The sequence below is a fragment of the Coregonus clupeaformis genome, chromosome 16 (genome assembly GCF_020615455.1).
Source record: "Coregonus clupeaformis isolate EN_2021a chromosome 16, ASM2061545v1, whole genome shotgun sequence".
Taxonomy (NCBI): domain Eukaryota; kingdom Metazoa; phylum Chordata; class Actinopteri; order Salmoniformes; family Salmonidae; genus Coregonus; species Coregonus clupeaformis.
The window spans coordinates 34,457,543-34,475,365 of record NC_059207.1 but is presented as its reverse complement, the minus strand read 5'-3'; the positions used below and the strand labels follow the sequence as shown (position 1 = coordinate 34,475,365).

The 17,823-nt window shown below is 45.6% G+C and overlaps 1 protein-coding gene across 1 annotated transcript in view; it reads right to left on the bottom strand.

Moving 5' to 3' along the window:
* The window catches only part of LOC121584846 (glycerol-3-phosphate acyltransferase 4-like), a 65,922-nt gene that overhangs the window by 20,252 nt on the left and 27,847 nt on the right, over positions 1-17,823 (bottom strand). Inside the window, exons 3-4 of the mRNA XM_041901006.2 lie at positions 13,486-13,555; positions 13,073-13,373 (exon numbers count right to left, since the gene is read on the bottom strand). Of these exons, the coding sequence (XP_041756940.1) occupies positions 13,073-13,373; positions 13,486-13,555 (371 nt within the window). The remainder of the gene's footprint in view (positions 1-13,072; positions 13,374-13,485; positions 13,556-17,823) is intronic.

Sequence of the window (17,823 nt, the reverse complement as noted above, 5' to 3'; positions counted from 1 at the left end):
TACTAAGTCATGTTTTGCAGAGGGGTCAAATACTTATTTCCCTCATTAAAATGCAAATCAATTTATAACATTTTTGACATGCGTTTTTCTGGATTTTTTTGTTGTTATTCTGTCTCTCACTGTTCAAATAAACCTACCATTAAAATTATAGACTGATCATGTCTTTGTCAGTGGGCAAACGTACAAAATCAGCAGGGGATCAAATACTTTTTTCCCTCACTGTATAAGAAATATATACAGTACCAGTCAAAAGTTTGGACACACCTACTCATTCAAGGGTTTTCCTTAGTTTTTACTATTTTCTACATTTTAGAATAATAGTGAAGACATTAAAACTATGAAATAGCACATATGGAGTCATGTAGTAACCAAAAAAGTGTTAAACAAATGATAATATATTTGAGATGTGAAATTCTTCGAAGTAGCCACCCGGGTATGTAGTGACACCTCAAGCACTGCGATGCCTTAGACAGCTGCGCCACTCGGGAGGCTTGCCTGGAGGTTTTAATTGAAGTCACTGATTGGGGAGAGTCCTACCTGCCCCCCCAGGCAAGGACACCTCTACCTCTGCCCCCCTTCCCGCTCCGCAGCCAGATGACAGCTGTTGGGCATGCTTTGAGGGAGCTTAAATGAAAAGCTGTTGCCATGTAATTAGTCATTAGAGAAAGCTACTTGGCCTAAAGCCACATTTTCCTAGAGATTCACAACAAAATGACCTCACCGTGACTAAACGTACAAACTACCGTGGGAACAACAAGAGGCACCTTTATGAGATATCACCAGGAATTCCATGGTAATGGTCAAGCCATAAAATACTTGATACTATGGTCAGATACTTTGCAATGCAATCTGATCACTTTTTATATGAGACAAACTGTAGCCTACTATATGTACTGTATGTTCATTTGGGTAGGAGATGCATTACTATAGCAAGTTGGAGCAGTAAACATCTGATAAGCTCAGTCCTGTTTCAGTGGTCCTGTTTCATTAGTAATTGGCAACCCTGGATGTGGAGAGATATACAGCCAGGAGTAGTGAGCAACATGATGAAAGGAGCTAGTCATCTCATTCAACTTCCTACCTGTGATCAGGTGAGAGGATTAGGCTAGAGGCTATAGAGTTAGAGGCTATTCTAGACTTCCTGACGGGTCGCCCCCAGGTGGTGAGGGTAGGCAACAACACCTTCACAGTGCTGATACTCAAAATGGTGCCCCCCAGGAGTGTGCGCTCAGCCCCCTCCTGTACTCCCATGACTGCGTGACTCCAATTCTATCATCAAGTTTGCTGACGAAACAACAGTGGAAGCCTAATCAGCAACAATGACGAGACAGCCTACAGGGAGGAGGTTAGTGCCCTGGCGGAGTGGTGCCATGGAAAAAACCTCTCCCTCAATGTCAACAAAATGAAGGAGCTGATCTTGGACGACAGGAGACAGCAGAGAGAGCACGCCCCCATCCACAGGGCCGCAGTGGAGAGGGTCAAAACCTTCACGTTTCTTGGCGTGCACATCACCAAGGACCTAAAATGGTCCCTTCACACAGACAGCATGGTGAAGAAGGCACAACAGTGCCTCTTCAACCTCAGGAGGCTGAAGAAATTTGGCTTGGCCCCTAAGACGCTCACGAACTTCTACAGATGCACCAGAGAGCACTCTGTCGGGCTGCATCACTGCCTTGTATGGCAACTGCACCACCCGCAACCGCATGGCTCTCCCAACACATCACCGGGGGCACACTGCCTGCCCTCAAGGACATCTACAGCACCCGGTGTCATAGGAAGGCCAAGAAGATCATCAAGGACCTCAGCCGCCCGAGCCATGGCTTGTTCACCATGCTACTATCTAGCAGACGGAGACAGGACAGGTGCATCAAAGAAGGGCCAGAGACACTGAAAAACAGCTTCTATCTCCAGGTCATCAGACTGTTGAACAGCCCGGTACTCTGCCCTGCACCTTAGAGACTGCTGCCCCATGTACGTATATAGAGACATTGAACACTGGTCACTTTAGCAATGTTTCCCTACTGTTTTACCCACTTTATATGTATATACTGTATTCTAGTCATGTCTCATCCTATATAACTACTGCTGTACACACCTTTTCTATTCATATACTGTCCATACACACCATTGACATATACATTTATATTCCGGACTCTGACATCGCTCATTCTGATATTTCATAATAATTGTTGTTTTTAAAACTTTTTAGAGTGTGTATTGTATTGCATTGCTAGATATTACTGCACTGTTGGAGCTAGAAACATAAGCATAACATCTGCAGATCTGTGTACGTGACAAATAAACTTAGATTTTGATTTGAAAACTGTGATAATTCCCCTGGTGATCAGCTTCTTGCTGCATGCTTCTTGCCTGGTGCAGCCAAGTTGGGGAAAAACACAGTTGTGCTTCCCTTTTCTTAAAGATGCAGCGACATTTTCAGAATGTAAGAAGCTGTTAGCGCAGATTCAGATGAAACTCAATAAAACAAGTCTCAAATATAATGAAAATGTCTATACATTTCTGCTGTTTCAAAAACATTGCTCTGCTATTAGTATTTTTACTGTATGAATGTTGGGCTCAACAAGACAATTCTGTTTGCACTGCCCTGCTTAGAGGGGGGCAACTGTCGGGCGAGACCTCCGGAAGTAGCGATAGAAATACGCAAGTTTACAGTACAGTAATGTCTCTCGAGAATCGATACCTCTCAAAATTCTTCTGTATTCTCGTCAATGAGAATAAACCCTTAGATTGTTGTGGCTGTGTCTGGAACAAATGTGTATCGTTTTTCAGATAAAACAGCTGTTTATGTGAAAGTGATTTTTCTCTCTATGTTCACTTCTTGCAACTGCAAGCATGGGACAGCGAGGCCAAGTGCATCAGGTCAGTCTCTGTGTGCAGCAGGGGCTTATTAGTAGCCTATAGAGAGGGAGACTGTGTGTCTGGGTCTATAATGGTGCCCCGCCTGGCTCATGGGTGGTTGGACTCAGGCCCGACTGGTTTATTCCTGGGTCATTGCCCTTTTGTCTGCCCAGCCAACTCTCACCCCTGGCCCCATACTTAATGGAAAGTGATGGCTTCCTCTCAGCTCTACGCACTGAGAACGTACATACAGTGCATTCAGAAAGTATTCAGACCCCTTGACTTGTTCCACATTTTGTTACGTTCCAGCCTTATTCTAAAATTGATTAAATTGTTTTTCTCCCCTCATCAATCTACACACAATACCCCATAATGACAAAGCAAAAACAGGTTTTTAGAAATTTTTGCAAATATCACAAAAAACAGAAATATCACAGTTACATAAGTATTCAGACCCTTTACTTAGTACTTTGTTCAAGCACCTTTGGCAGCGATTACAGCCTCGAGTCTTCTTGGGTAGGACGCTAAAAGCTTGGCACACCTGTATTTGGGGAGTTTCTCAAATTCTTCTCTGCAGATCCTCTCAAGCTCTGTCAGGTAGGATGGGGAGCGTCGCTGCACAGCTATTTTCAGGTCTCTCCAGAGATGTATGACCGGGTTCAAGTCCAGGCTCTGGCTGGGCCACTCAAGGACATTCAGAGACTTGTCCCAAAGCCACTCCTGCATTGTCTTGGCTGTGTGCTTAGGGTTGTTGTCCTGTTGGAAGGTGAACCTTCGCCCCAGTCTGAGGTCCTGAGCGCTCTGGAGCAGGTTTTCATCAAGGATCTCTCTGTACATATTTTCCTCACCTGATTGGTGGAGTGCTGAAGAGATGGTTGTCCTTCTGGAAGGCTCTCCCATCTCCACAGAGGAACTCTGGAGCTCTGTCAGAGTGACCATCGGGTTCTTGGTCAACTCCCTGACCAAGGCCCTTCTCCCCCGATTGCTCAGTGTGGCTGAGCGGCCAGCTCTAGTCAAAAGTTTGGACACACCTACTAATTTTGTAACGATCCCTGCAGTCTGAGTCGGTTTCTGTCTGGGTACTAGTTTTTCTGCTCGGGATCTCCAGTTTCCCGAGGGTTCTGGAACGCTCCCTGCCTGGTTGCCGGGCAACGTTGCTAGGCGGGAGCTCTCTTGATTTCCGCACCTGCATCCCATCAGCAATCTGCACACCTGGTCCTGATCATCACCCTTCTTAGGCTCTGTCCTAACATCCATTCCCTGCCGGATCGTTAGCCATGAACAGTATGTTTATCAGCGGATCAGTCTTAGAGCTTAGAGCATTAGTTTTGTTGTTTTGCACCTTGTTTGCTTGTTGTATGCTTACCTCCGTTTTGTTCTCCCTGCAGTCACTCATCCGGAACCTTCACCCAACCTCTGCCTGATGGTCGGCGGCTGCCGAGCCATCATTGGACCAACTACTGCACCCTCAACAACTCATCCACGCCGCCCGCTCTGTTCCCTGGATTATTCAGCAGCACTCGTGGATCAGTTAAATAAACACTCACCTTTGACACCACTTACCTTGTCCTGGTCTGCTTCTGGGTTCTGGCTTAGTAAACCGTGACAGAACGATCCGGCCAGTAATGAACCCAGCGGACCTGGACTCTGTTCGCCATGCCATTACCCATCAGGAGAAGATGTTGGGCCATCATAGCACGGTACTACAGGAGATCGCGTTGTCAGTTCGGAACCTTTCTACCGGTCTGACGGAGGTCCAGAACCAGCGCAAGTTTCCGGTGGAGGATCCACTACCGGTTTCACCCATCTCGCCTGCCGCTTCTGGAGCTGTGTCCTTCCGTGAGCCCAAGGTTCCGACGCCGGATAAATATGAGGGGGAGCTGGGAAGATGCCGTTCCTTCCTTATGCAGTGTGGGTTAGTGTTCGATCTACAGCCCTACTCTTATGCCACAGACAAGGCTAGGATAGCCTTTGTGATTGAGTTGCTGCGTGGTCGAGCGCTGGAGTGGGCTTCAGCCGTTTGGGAACGACAGGATCCCTGCATGGCTTCATACCAGGGGTTCACGGCCGAGATGAGGAAGCTCTTCGACCATTCCGTCCGAGGGAGGGACGCAGCTAGGCGCCTGTTTTCGCTTCGCCAAGGAACTCGCAGCGTGGCCGACTTCGTGATCGAGTTCAAGACGTTGGCTGTGGAGAGTGGGTGGAATGAGGAGTCTCTGCAAGCGGCCTTTTACCAGGGTCTGTCGGAGCAGCTCAAGGATGAGTTGATCTCCTATCCGGAGCCTAGTGACCTGGACAGCTTGGTAGCCTTGTCTATTCGGGTGGATAATCGAGTCCGAGAGCGAAGGAGGGAGAAGCAATGGGTCCCGTCCAACCGATCAGCTTCTCAGGTTCCAGTCGGGTCGGGGATTGGATCAGAATACGTCGATCATCGTCCACCACACAGGATTAGTGGAGAGGTCCTGTCTCCCGATTCTGAACCCATGCAAGTGGGGCGGCACGGGTTAACCAAGGAGGAGCGCCAACACAGACGTAGGACTAACTGTTGCCTCTACTGTGGTGGTTCGGGACATTACCTCGCCACTTGTTCCCGGCGGTCGTCAAACTGCGCGGCTCGCTAAAGTTGGGAGGACTTTTAGCGAGCCAGTTTCGACCTCTCAATACCTCTGTCAGACCCCGTTTCCCGGCTACCCTTATGAACAGGAATCAGAGCTTAGCGATTAACGCTTTTATCGATTCAGGTGCCGATGGAAGCTTTCTTGATGCCGAGTTGGTGGAACAGCTGGGGCTTTCCAAGGAGCAATTGCCGGAAGCCATTGAAGCTACCACTCTGGACGGCAGTAGTCTGGCACGTATCACGATGAGGACTGAACCGGTTAAGATGCTGTTGTCGGGGAATCATTCTGAGATGATTTCATTCTTCATTCTGCCGTCTTCCCATGTTCCTCTGGTCCTTGGATACCCCTGGCTGAAGGAACACAATCCCACGTTCGATTGGGTGACGGGCAAGGTAACGAGTTGGAGCCTTGATTGTCATGCTAACTGTCTCAAGACTGCCTGTCCCCATTCGGTTCCCAGTCAGGTGATTGAGGCTAAACCCCCAGATTTGTCCCTGGTTCCCGAGACATATCACGATTTGGGGAAGTGTTCAGTAAGCAGAAGGCTCTGTCACTCCCCTCCCCACCGACCATATGATTGTGCCATCAACCTGTTCCCTGGAGCTGTCTACCCCAAGGGAAGGTTATACAGTATCTCCCGACCTGAACGTGAGGCTTTGGAGACCTACATCAAGGAGTCCCTAGCTGCTGGTCTCGTTCGCCCTCGTCATCACCCCTGGGGGCAGGATTCTTCTTTGTGGGTAAGAAGGATGGCTCTCTTCGACCGTGTATTGATTATCGGGGGGTTGAATGACATCACGGTCAAGAACAAGTATCCCCTGCCCTTGATGAGTTCTGCCTTCGACTCCTTACAGGGTGCTACGGTGTTCACCAAGCTAGACCTACGCAATGCGTATCACATGGTCCGGATCAGAGAGGGGGGACGAGTGGTTGACGGGTTTCAATACACCGATGGGTCACTTCGAGTATCAGGTGATGCCGTTTGGACTGACCAATGCTCCAGCGGTATTCCAGAGTATGGTGAACGACGTCCTGAGAGATATGATCGGTCTCTTTGTGTTTGTTTACCTGGATGACATTCTGATCTTCTCGAAGGAACCTTCCGACCACGTCCAGCATGTCCGGCAGGTTCTGCAGCGATTGTTGGAGAATCGCCTGTTCGTGAAGGCCGAGAAGTGCGAGTTTCACGCCCACACGACATCCTTCCTCGGGTACATCATCTCCAGGGGAGAGATTAGGATGGACCAGGAGAAGGTTAGAGCGGTTCTGGAATGGGCCCAGCCCGGTACGAGATTGCAGCTCCAGAGATTTTTGGGGTTTGCGAATTTCTACCGCAGATTCATCCGGGATTACAGCCGTGTGGCCGCTCCGTTAACTGCCTTGACTTCCAGTATCAGGACCTTCAAGTGGAATCCGGAGGCGGATCGAGCGTTTCTGGATTTGAAGAGGCGATTCACCAACGCACCGATTCTCTCTCAACCGGACACGGCCCGTCAGTTCGCCGTTGAAGTGGACGCGTCTGATGTGGGAGTTGGCGCCATCCTGTCGCAGCGATGCTCCACGGACAGTAAACTCCATCCCTGCGCCTACTACTCTCGTCGCCTTTCGCCTGCGGAGAGGAACTACGATGTGGGTAACCGGGAGCTTCTCGCGGTGAAACTTGCCTTGGAGGAGTGGCGCCACTGGTTGGAGGGGCGGAGCAACCGTTTATTGTCTGGACTGACCACAAGAATCTTGCTTACGTGCAATCGGCTAGACGTCGCAACTCCCGGTCAGGCCAGGTGGGCGTTGTTTTTCGGACGATTCAATTTTTTCCCTGACGTTCCGACCTGGATCTAAGAACGGCAAGGCGGATGCCTTGTCCCGGATGTTCTCCAAGACGGAAGAGAGTGGGTCCAAGACCGAGACAATTCTCCCCCGGAACTGCGTCGTGGGAGCAGTTATGTGGAAGATTGAGGAGGAGGTGATGGCGGCCCTTCGGACGCAGCCCGGTCCCGGTAACGGTCCACCCGGTCGGTTGTTTGTGCCTGAGTCGGTTCGTCCTGCTGTCCTCAAATGGTCCCACGCCAGCAAGATGGCTTGTCACCCTGGCGTGGCTCGGACGATGGCGTTTCTTCGCAGACGTTTTTGGTGGCCTGCCATGGCCGAGGATACTCGGGGTTTTGTTGCTGCCTGTCCAGTGTGTGCGCAGAATAAGAGTACCAATCGGCCCAGCTCTGGACTACTTCACCCCCCTTCCTATTCCCCGGCGACCATGGTCGCATCTGGCCCTGGACTTTGTCACTGGGTTGCCCGCTTCTGAGGGGAACACGGTCGTTCTGACTATCGTGGACAGATTCAGCAAGTTCGCCCACTTTGTGCCAATTGCCAAGCTTCCCTCTGCCTCGGAGACGTCCGAGATCCTGGTCAGGGAGGTTTTCAGGGTCCACGGTTTGCCCAGTGATATCGTTTCCGACCGTGGCCCTCAGTTTACCTCTGCTGTCTGGAAGTCCTTCTGTTTGGCCATTGGAGCTACAGTCAGTCTCACATCTGGTTTTCACCCCCAATCTAATGGTCAGGCGGAGAGAGCCAACCAGAAGATGGAATCCACGCTACGCTGCCTTGTCTCTTCCAACCCCACCTCCTGGGTCTCTCAGTTGCCTTGGGTTGAGTATGCCCACAATACTCTCCCCTACATCTGCCACTGGGATGTCTCCCTTCCAGTGCCTGTATGGCTACCAACCTCCCTTGTTCCCTTCTCAGGAGAAGGAGCTCTCAGTGCCCTCTGTTCAGGCCCATATTCGTTGTTGCCACCGGACCTGGCATCGGGCCAGAAAGGCACTCCTTAGAGTTTCGGACCGGTATCAGCTCCAGGCGAACGTCGCCGGATCCCCGCTCCCACCTATACCATCGGAGATAGGGTCTGGTTGGCCACACGGGATCTTCCTTTACGGACTGAGTCTAGGAAGTTGTTACCGAAGTTCATTGGTCCGTTTGTGGTGGAGAAGGTGATCAATCCAGTGGCAGTTCGACTCAAACTACCGAGGACGCTCAGAGTCCATCCCACCTTTCATGTCTCCTGCCTCAAGCCTGTTTTCCTCAGTCCTCTGTTGCCTCCTCCGCCTCCTCCTCCTCCTCCTCGGATGATCGGAGGTGGTCCTGCCTACACGGTGCGACGCATCATGGATTCCAGACGGCGGGGCCGGGGTTTCCAGTATCTCGTGGACTGGGAGGGGTATGGTCCTGAAGAGAGGAGTTGGATTCCGCGGCGACAGATCCTAGATGCTGACCTCATTCGTGACTTCTACCGCCTCCATCCTGGCGCTCCGGGGAGTCCGCCCGGTGGCGTCTCGTCGGAGGGGGGTACTGTAACGATCCCTGCAGTCTGAGTCGGTTTCTGTCTGGGTACTAGTTTTTCTGCTCGGGATCTCCAGTTTCCCGAGGGTTCTGGAACGCTCCCTGCCTGGTTGCCGGGCAACGCTTGCTAGGCGGGAGCTCTCTTGATTTCCGCACCTGCATCCCATCAGCAATCTGCACACCTGGTCCTGATCATCACCCTTCTTAGGCTCTGTCCTAACATCCATTCCCTGCCGGATCGTTAGCCATGAACAGTATGTTTATCAGCGGATCAGTCTTAGAGCTTAGAGCATTAGTTTTGTTGTTTTGCACCTTGTTTGCTTGTTGTATGCTTACCTCCGTTTTGTTCTCCCTGCAGTCACTCATCCGGAACCTTCACCCAACCTCTGCCTGATGGTCGGCGGCTGCCGAGCCATCATTGGACCAACTACTGCACCCTCAACAACTCATCCACGCCGCCCGCTCTGTTCCCTGGATTATTCAGCAGCACTCGTGGATCAGTTAAATAAACACTCACCTTTGACACCACTTACCTTGTCCTGGTCTGCTTCTGGGTTCTGGCTTAGTAAACCGTGACAAATTTAAGGGTTTCTCTTTCTTTTTACTATTTTCTACATTGTAGAATAATAGTGAAGACATCAACACTATGAAATAACACATATGGAATCATGTAGTAACCAAAAAAAGTGTTAAACAAATCAAGATATATTTTTATTTGAGATTCTTCAAATAGCCACCCTTTGCCTTGATGACAGCTTTGCACACTCTTGGCATTCACCCAGCTTCATGAGGTAGTCACCTGGAATGCATTTCAATTAACAGGTGTGCCTTCTTAAAAGTGAATTTGCAATGACCCAGGAACAGCTCAAATAAGCAAAAATAAACAACAGTCCATCATTACTTTAAGACAGGAAGGTCAGTCAATATGGAACATTTCAAGAACTTTGAAAGTTTCTTCAAGTGCAGTCGCAAAAACCATCAAGCGCTATGATGAAACTGGCTCTCATGAGGACCGCCACAGGAAAGGAGGATAAGTTCATTACAGTTAACTGCACCTCAGATTGCAGCACAAATAAATGCTTCACAGAGTTCAAGTAACAGACACATCTCAACATCAACTGTTCAGAGGAGACTGCGTGAATCAGGCCTTCATGGTCGATTGCTGCAAAGAAACCACTACTAAATGACACCAATAAGAAGAAGAGACATATTTAGGTCAAGAAACACGAGCAATGGACATTAGACCGGTGAAAATCTGTCCTTTGGTCTGATGAGTCCAAATTTGAGATTTTTGGTTCCAACCGCCGTGTCTTTGTGAGATGCAGAGTAGGTGAACGGATAATCTCTGCATGTGTGGTTCCCACCGTGAAGCATGGAGGAGGAGGTGTGATGGTGTGGGTGTGCTTTGCTGGTGACACTGTCAGTGATTTATTTAAAATTCAAAGCACACTTAACCAGCATGGCTACCACAGCATTCTGCAGCAATACGCCATCCCATCTGGTTTGCGCTTAGTGGGACTGTCATTTGTTTTTCAACAGGACAATGACCCAAAACACAACTCCAGGCTGTGTAAGAAGAAGGACAGTGACCAAGAAGGAGAGTGATGGAGTGCTGCATCAGATGACCTGGCCTCCACAATCACCAGACCTCAACCCAATTGAGATGGTTTGGGGTGAGTTGGACCTTAGAGTGAAGGAAAAGCAGCCAACAAGTGCTCAGCATATGAGGGAACTCCTTCAAGACTGTTGGAAAAGCATTCCTCATGAAGCTGGTTGAGAGAATGCCAAGAGTGTGTAAAGCTGTGATCAAGGCAAAGGGTGGCTAATTTGAAGAATCTCAAATTTAAATTTGATTTGTTTAACACTTTTTTGGTTACTATGTGATTCCGTATGTGTTATTTCATAGTTTTGATGTCTTCACTATTATTCTACAATGTAGAAAATAGTAAAACATAAAGAAAAACCCTGGTACTGTAGGTAAATGTGACTTGTTTCAGGACACTAGGGGTATGTCGCGCATCACTACTTCACAGGAGCGCCATTTGAACGCAAACTTTATTTTCAATCAAAATGCGTTATTTGGCAGAAATGCCTTCTGGAACATGTGAACTTTCATATGCCTTAATAACAAACATGTATGCCATCTGTAAATACGAATAAAATAGTTAAATTACGAGCCTAGTTGGTTTAGCCATGGAAAAAGACAGCAACCTTCCCGCAAGCCATGATTGGCTGAGATAATGAGTGGGCTGGACATGCCGAGGGATTAGTTCGGATTGGTCTGCCATGTAGCACACTTCTGTCTATAATATGAACTGGTCAGTATGTGTAGGTAATCCTTTCTAAAGCGGCTATTTTGAAAGATAGTAGAACTACATAAGTGTTGCTCTCCACTTTCTGGAGGGCCGAGTTTTGAAACCAATGGAATTAGAGTATGATAGCTAAGGAAATGTAGAAAATTCTGGCGTTTGATTGCAAATATGCAGACGGAGTCGAAAAGAGAACACACAGAAGGCTATTGTATAAAACACCTGTCGCCGGATTACATCTTCAAACTAAGGGCAACCATGGCATCCGTGACAGAAAGAGAAGCATCCATCCATGTATACGGGTAAGAGTCTAGCTAGCTACATTTTCAGTTATTACATGTTTCTAATTTTGTCAGAAAGTCATTTTCATTTCAAGTTAAAGTGTACTGTTCACTAGCTAGCTAACGTTAGCTGGCTGGCTAGCTAGCTAGCTATCGTTACGTGTATAATCTGTGTAGTAATATTAGTTGTATCTCAGAGCCATTTGCATTGCTAGTTATAGCCTAATGTTAGATAGCTAACATTGAACCTGGTTGGTTAGCTACCTGCAGATTAATGCAGGGTAGTAACGTTATGAGTTGGGATTATGGTTAATTGTTTAACTAGCTAGCTACATGTCTAAACAAAAGACTCCACTACGCAAGTAACTATTTCAGTAGAATGTTTATGATGTCACTGCGACAACTTGATAGACGTAGCTGGTGTTTTCGCTCTGGCTATCTACACCGATTTCAGAGCACTCTCGTCTGAGTGTGCCAGAGCGCAGAATAACTGACAAATTTATGAACGCTCAACATCCGTTGAATATGGCCGGTGTCAGTAAACGTTGGCAAAAAAGCGTAATTCAAATTGTTGCCAGCAGCACAGTTGCAGTCACCAAAGCTCTGGATAACATAAAAACAGCCTACCCAGCTCTGCTAGGGCGAGTAAAAATGGTCAGAGTGAGCTGTTCTCTCATTTGTGTCTGGAAGTATCTAGCCAACGTTAGCCAGTTAGCTTGGGTGCTTGACTGCCATTGAACGCTCGGATCAACCCTATTTTTCGGCCAGAGCGTCCAGTGTGCGCTCTGGACGCTCCGAGAGCGAAACTCTTTGAATTTACGAACTGCCAATCTGACAATGCTCTGAGTTTACGAACGCCCAGGGCACATTCTGGCACTCCAGATTACATTTACAAACACACCCTTAGTATAAACCAGCCTTTAGTCTTGAAAGCTTTGGTTGTTTAGTACATAGCCTCACAAGTGAATCCTTAAAGAGATGGGTGGGGCTAAAGCTTTTAAGAGGGTGTGAACGATGCTGAATGGGTGTAGACAAAGAAGTGCTCTCTAGTAGGTACCAAAACATTCAAGGGCCATTTCCTCAAAAGTGAGGTTAAAGTTACATTTACATTTTAGTCATTTAGCAACTTTCAAAGCAGAATTACTTTCCCATTGTTCCTCAACTGTAGTGTATGATATACAATTTTCTAGCTCTGAGTCTCTACTTTTATCCAAATGTAAAAAACACAATTTCAAATGTTGCTACACAAGACCGAATCGAGCCGGTCGGTCACAAATAAGGTATTTCTGTTTTTTACTTATCTAAAAACCTGTTTTTGCTTTGTCATTATGGGGTATTGTGTGTAGATTGATGAGGAAAAAATACAAGGATTTAACGTAACAAAATGTGGAAAAAGTCAAGGGGTCTGAATACTTTCCGAATGCACTGTACATAGATTACAATGAATTCCCATGATATAATATAATTCCAAGTTCACATTATTAAGTAGGAATTGTATCCTATGGCCTAATTCTTTTGTTTGTTTATATGTTCTCTGGGAGAAACAAGGAGAGGTGTCTGAGGTCAGCCTGTCCATCTTTGTTTCCACATGTCAGAAAACAGAGAGCGCTATTATTGAGCCAACCAGCGCCCCATCTGATCCCTTCACCTAACCTTGACCCTGTCTTACCTGAGAGGCAGAAGGAAGCCGTAGCGGATCACCACCCCCAGCCCCCACAGGACAGTCAGCCTCAGACTGATGTGCTGGAAGTTGTAGTTGCTACGGGTCAGCAGGTTCCATGACTCCAGCTCCTCAGCAGAAAACCTCTTGGTCACCTCGTCGTCCATGATGCTCTCAACTCCTTGCCGGCAGAAGTAGAAGATGTCGGACATCTCAAATACGGAGGCGGAGTCCAGGTCCCGGTTACTGCCACTGCGCCGGATCTCCTTGATCTCCTCCTCCAGGGAGGTGGGCTCCTTGGCGATGATGCCTGCAATGCATCAGGGAGACATGGGAAATGGTTAACACCTACCAATTTACCCTTCAGACACACTCATCAACAACAACACAGAACACACTCATACACAGAGCCCATCACTCACCATTAGAGTAAGGCTTGTACAAGAGATGGTTGTTGTCCTTGGCTCCTCTTTCAATCCTATGCGTGGCCCACTACAAGCAGAGAAATATAAAGTAGACAGATCTTAGCTTACATTTTGTAGAGAAAAAAAACTTTCTGGCTCAACCTAATAATAATCAAATTCTAAAAAAATAGACTGACCAAATAACATTTCACATAAATTAACTAAAACAACTTGATGCACTATTACAAAAATGATATTGCAGTTTGACAGATTAGATAATAAAATGACAGCTAGGCCTATACTGATATGTCCATTATCTTTTATCTAAATTGCAGACATGATCTCAACAAGTGCCATTTTCAATAGGCCTATATTGCAGAATCTGAAACAGTATAACATCAAAGCTGTTAATGCTACTATGGTGATAAGGTATTGCTATTAGTCTGTGTTACAATTCCAGGGCAGACAGATATTATGAGGGGAGTCTGTCTCCATTGAAAGCATTAGAATGATTATATTGTAATCTTTTCTTATACATTTTTAAATGCATACACAGAGTAGTTGTTTGTTTTATGTAGGCCTAAAAGAACAGTCACCTAAGCTGACTGTAAAAACTGTATCTGTATGTGCACACTTAGACAAACACTCATCTAGTAAGAGGCTGGAAAAGGACAGAGTGTTCCCCATGCCTTAGCAACAACAGGCAGAGCAGGGAGGAGGAAGTGGGAGGATATCTGCTGTTCTCAACCTATCACTCCAACCCCAGGCACTGGGCAAGTTCACACAACACATCACATCCTTATAGGATCCTGATGTTCACAAAGACAGACAGACAACTGAGCGAAGAGCAGAATTCTGCTGCCAGAACATTCCAATCTGCTCAAGCATCCATCTTATATATCCATGACACTTCAATACAGTTCTGAGAGCCAAATGGCTAATGGAAGTAGCTCAGGGCACCTAGCTAACAAAAATGCTAAGAATGTGCTCACATTCATTTAGAGGCCATGCAATTCAGTACTCATCTCGAAAACAAAAGCAATTTAGGTCAAAAGAGTTTATACTAACAAAGGAAATAGAAAGTCTAACAGAACAGATAGATGGCAATAAAAACTGTAACATAGAGGCTCAGAATAAATTAGAGGAAAAACTAAAAGAAATGGAGAAACTTATTCAAGAAAGATCAAGTGTAATATATTATAAAAAATAAAGCAAACTGGATGGAATATGGGGAAAAATGCACCAAATTATTTTTTTAATCTTCAACATAGGAATGCTACCAAAAAGAAATTGGTTACAATTACAACGGAGTAACCCATGATTCACCAAATTATATTTTGAAGGAGGAAACAAGGTACTTTAAGCATTTGTTTTCGTTTCAGTCGCCTCCATCTCCTCTAACTGAAGCTAATTGTAGAGATTTTTTTTCTATTGATAATGTAAAATTACCAGCCAAACAGAAAGACTAATGTGAAGGTGAAATTACAGAGGAGGAACTTCTGGATGCAATTAAAGACTTTAAGTCTGGGAAAACTCCAGGGTTGGATGGCATACCAGTCGAAGTATACCAAACCTTTTTTGATATACTAAGAGGACCGCTATTAGCATGTTTTAACCACTCCTATGTAAATGGTAGATTATCTGACACTCAAGAAGAAGGTCTGATGTCATTATTACTGAAACAGGATACAAGTGGAAAATATAAAGATCCATTAAAAAAATTGGAGGCTTCAGTGTTGTGATGCAAAAATTCTAGCAAAATGTATAGCGCATAGAATTAAAAAGGTATTGTCGGATATTATTCATTCTAATCAGACAGGTTTTTTACAAGGAAGATACATTGGAGATAATATAAGGCAAGTATTGGAAACAATAGAACATTATGGAAAATCGGAGAAACCAGGCCTGCTATTCATAGCAGACTTCGAAAAGGCATTTGATAAAGTACGACTGGGGTTTATATATAAATGCCTGGAGCATTTCAATTTTGGTGAATCTCTTATAAAATGGGTCAAAATCATGTATAGTAACCCTAGGTGTAAAATAGTAAATAATGGCTATTTCTCAGAAAGTTTTAAACTGTCAAGAGGAGTGAAACAAGGTTGTCCACTATCGGCATATAGTGGGGGAAAAAAGTATTTAGTCAGCCACCAATTGTGCAAGTTCTCCCGCTTAAAAAGATGAGAGAGGCCTGTAATTTTCATCATAGGTACAGGTCAACTATGAGAGACAAATTGAGGAAAAAAAATCCAGAAAATCACATTGTAGGATTTTTAATGAATTTATTTTCAAATTATGGTGGAAAATAAGTATTTGGTCACCTACAAACAAGCAAGATTTCTGGCTCTCACAGACCTGTAACTTCTTCTTTAAGAGGCTCCTCTGTCCTCCACTCGTTACCTGTATTAATGGCACCTGTTTGAACTTGTTATCAGTATAAAAGACACCTGTCCACAACCTCAAACAGTCACACTCCAAACTCCACTATGGCCAAGACCAAAGAGCTGTCAAAGGACACCAGAAACAAAATTGTAGACCTGCACCAGGCTGGGAAGACTGAATCTGCAATAGGTAAGCAGCTTGGTTTGAAGAAATCAACTGTGGGAGCAATTATTAGGAAATGGAAGACATACAAGACCACTGATAATCTCCCTCGATCTGGGGCTCCACGCAAGATCTCACCCTGTGGGGTCAAAATGATCACAAGAACGGTGAGCAAAAATCCCAGAACCACACGGGGGACCTATTGAATGACCTGCAGAAAGCTGGGACCAAAGTAACAAAGCCTACCATCAGTAACACACTACGCCGCCAGGGACTCAAATCCTGCAGTGCCAGACGTGTCCCCCTGCTTAAGCCAGTACATGTCCAGGCCCGTCTGAAGTTTGCTAGAGTGCATTTGGATGATCCAGAAGAGGATTGGGAGAATGTCATATGGTCAGATGAAACCAAAATATAACTTTTTGGTAAAAACTCAACTCGTCGTGTTTGGAGGACAAAGAATGCTGAGTTGCATCCAAAGAACACCATACCTACTGTGAAGCATGGGGGTGGAAATATCATGCTTTGGGGCTGTTTTTCTGCAAAGGGACCAGGACGACTGATCCGTGTAAAGGAAAGAATTAATGGGGCCATGTATCGTGAGATTTTGAGTGAAAACCACCTTCCATCAGCAAGGGCATTGAAGATGAAACGTGGCTGGGTCTTTCAGCATGACAATGATCCCAAACACACCGCCCGGGCAACGAAGGAGTGGCTTCGAAAGAAGCATTTCAAGGTCCTGGAGTGGCCTAGCCAGTCTCCAGATCTCAACCCCATAGAAAATCTTTGGAGGGAGTTGAAAGTCCATGTTGCCCAGCGACAGCCCCAAAACATCACTGCTCTAGAGGAGATTTGCATGGAGGAGTGGGCCAAAATACCAGCAACAGTGTGTGAAAACCTTGTGAAGACTTACAGAAAACATTTGACCTGTGTCATTGCCAACAAAGGATATATAACAAAGTATTGAGAAACTTTTGTTATTGACCAAATACTTATTTTCCACCATAATTTGCAAATAAATTCATTAAAAATCCTACAATGTGATTTTCTTGATTTTTTTCCCTCATTTTGTCTGTCATAGTTGACGTGTACCTATGATGAAAATTACAGGCCTCTCTCATCTTTTTAAGTGGGAGAACTTGCACAATTGGTGGCTGACTAAATACTTTTTTTCCCCAGTGTATCTATTTATTGTGGCCATCGAGATGTTAATTTTTAAAATCAGATCCAACAATAATATCAGGGGATTAGAAATCCAGGGCTTAGAAACAAAGGTGTCATTGTACGTTGATGATTCATGTTTTCTTTTAAATCCACAACTAGAATCACTCCACAGCCTCATAGAGGATCTAGATACACTCTCTGGATTACAACCAAATTATGACAAATGTACTATATTACGTATTGGATCAATAAAAAATACAATTTTTACATTGCCATGTAGTTTACCGATAAAATGGTCTGATGGTGATGTGGATATACTCGGAATACATATCCCAAAGGAAATAAATGATCTCACTTCAATAAATTATAATAGAAAGTTAGCAAAAATAGATAAGATCTTGCTACCATGGAAAGGTGGGTGCCTGTCAATTTGTGGAAAAATCACCCTGATTAACTCTTTAGTATTATCCCAGTTTACCTATTTGATTATGGTCTTGCCTACGCCTAGCGAACAGTTTTTTTAATTATATGAGAAAAAAATATTCCATTTTATTTGGAACGGCAAGCCAGACCAAATTAAACGGGCCTATTTATATAATGAATATGAATTCGGAGGACAGAAATTATTAAATATTAAAGCATTAGACCTAT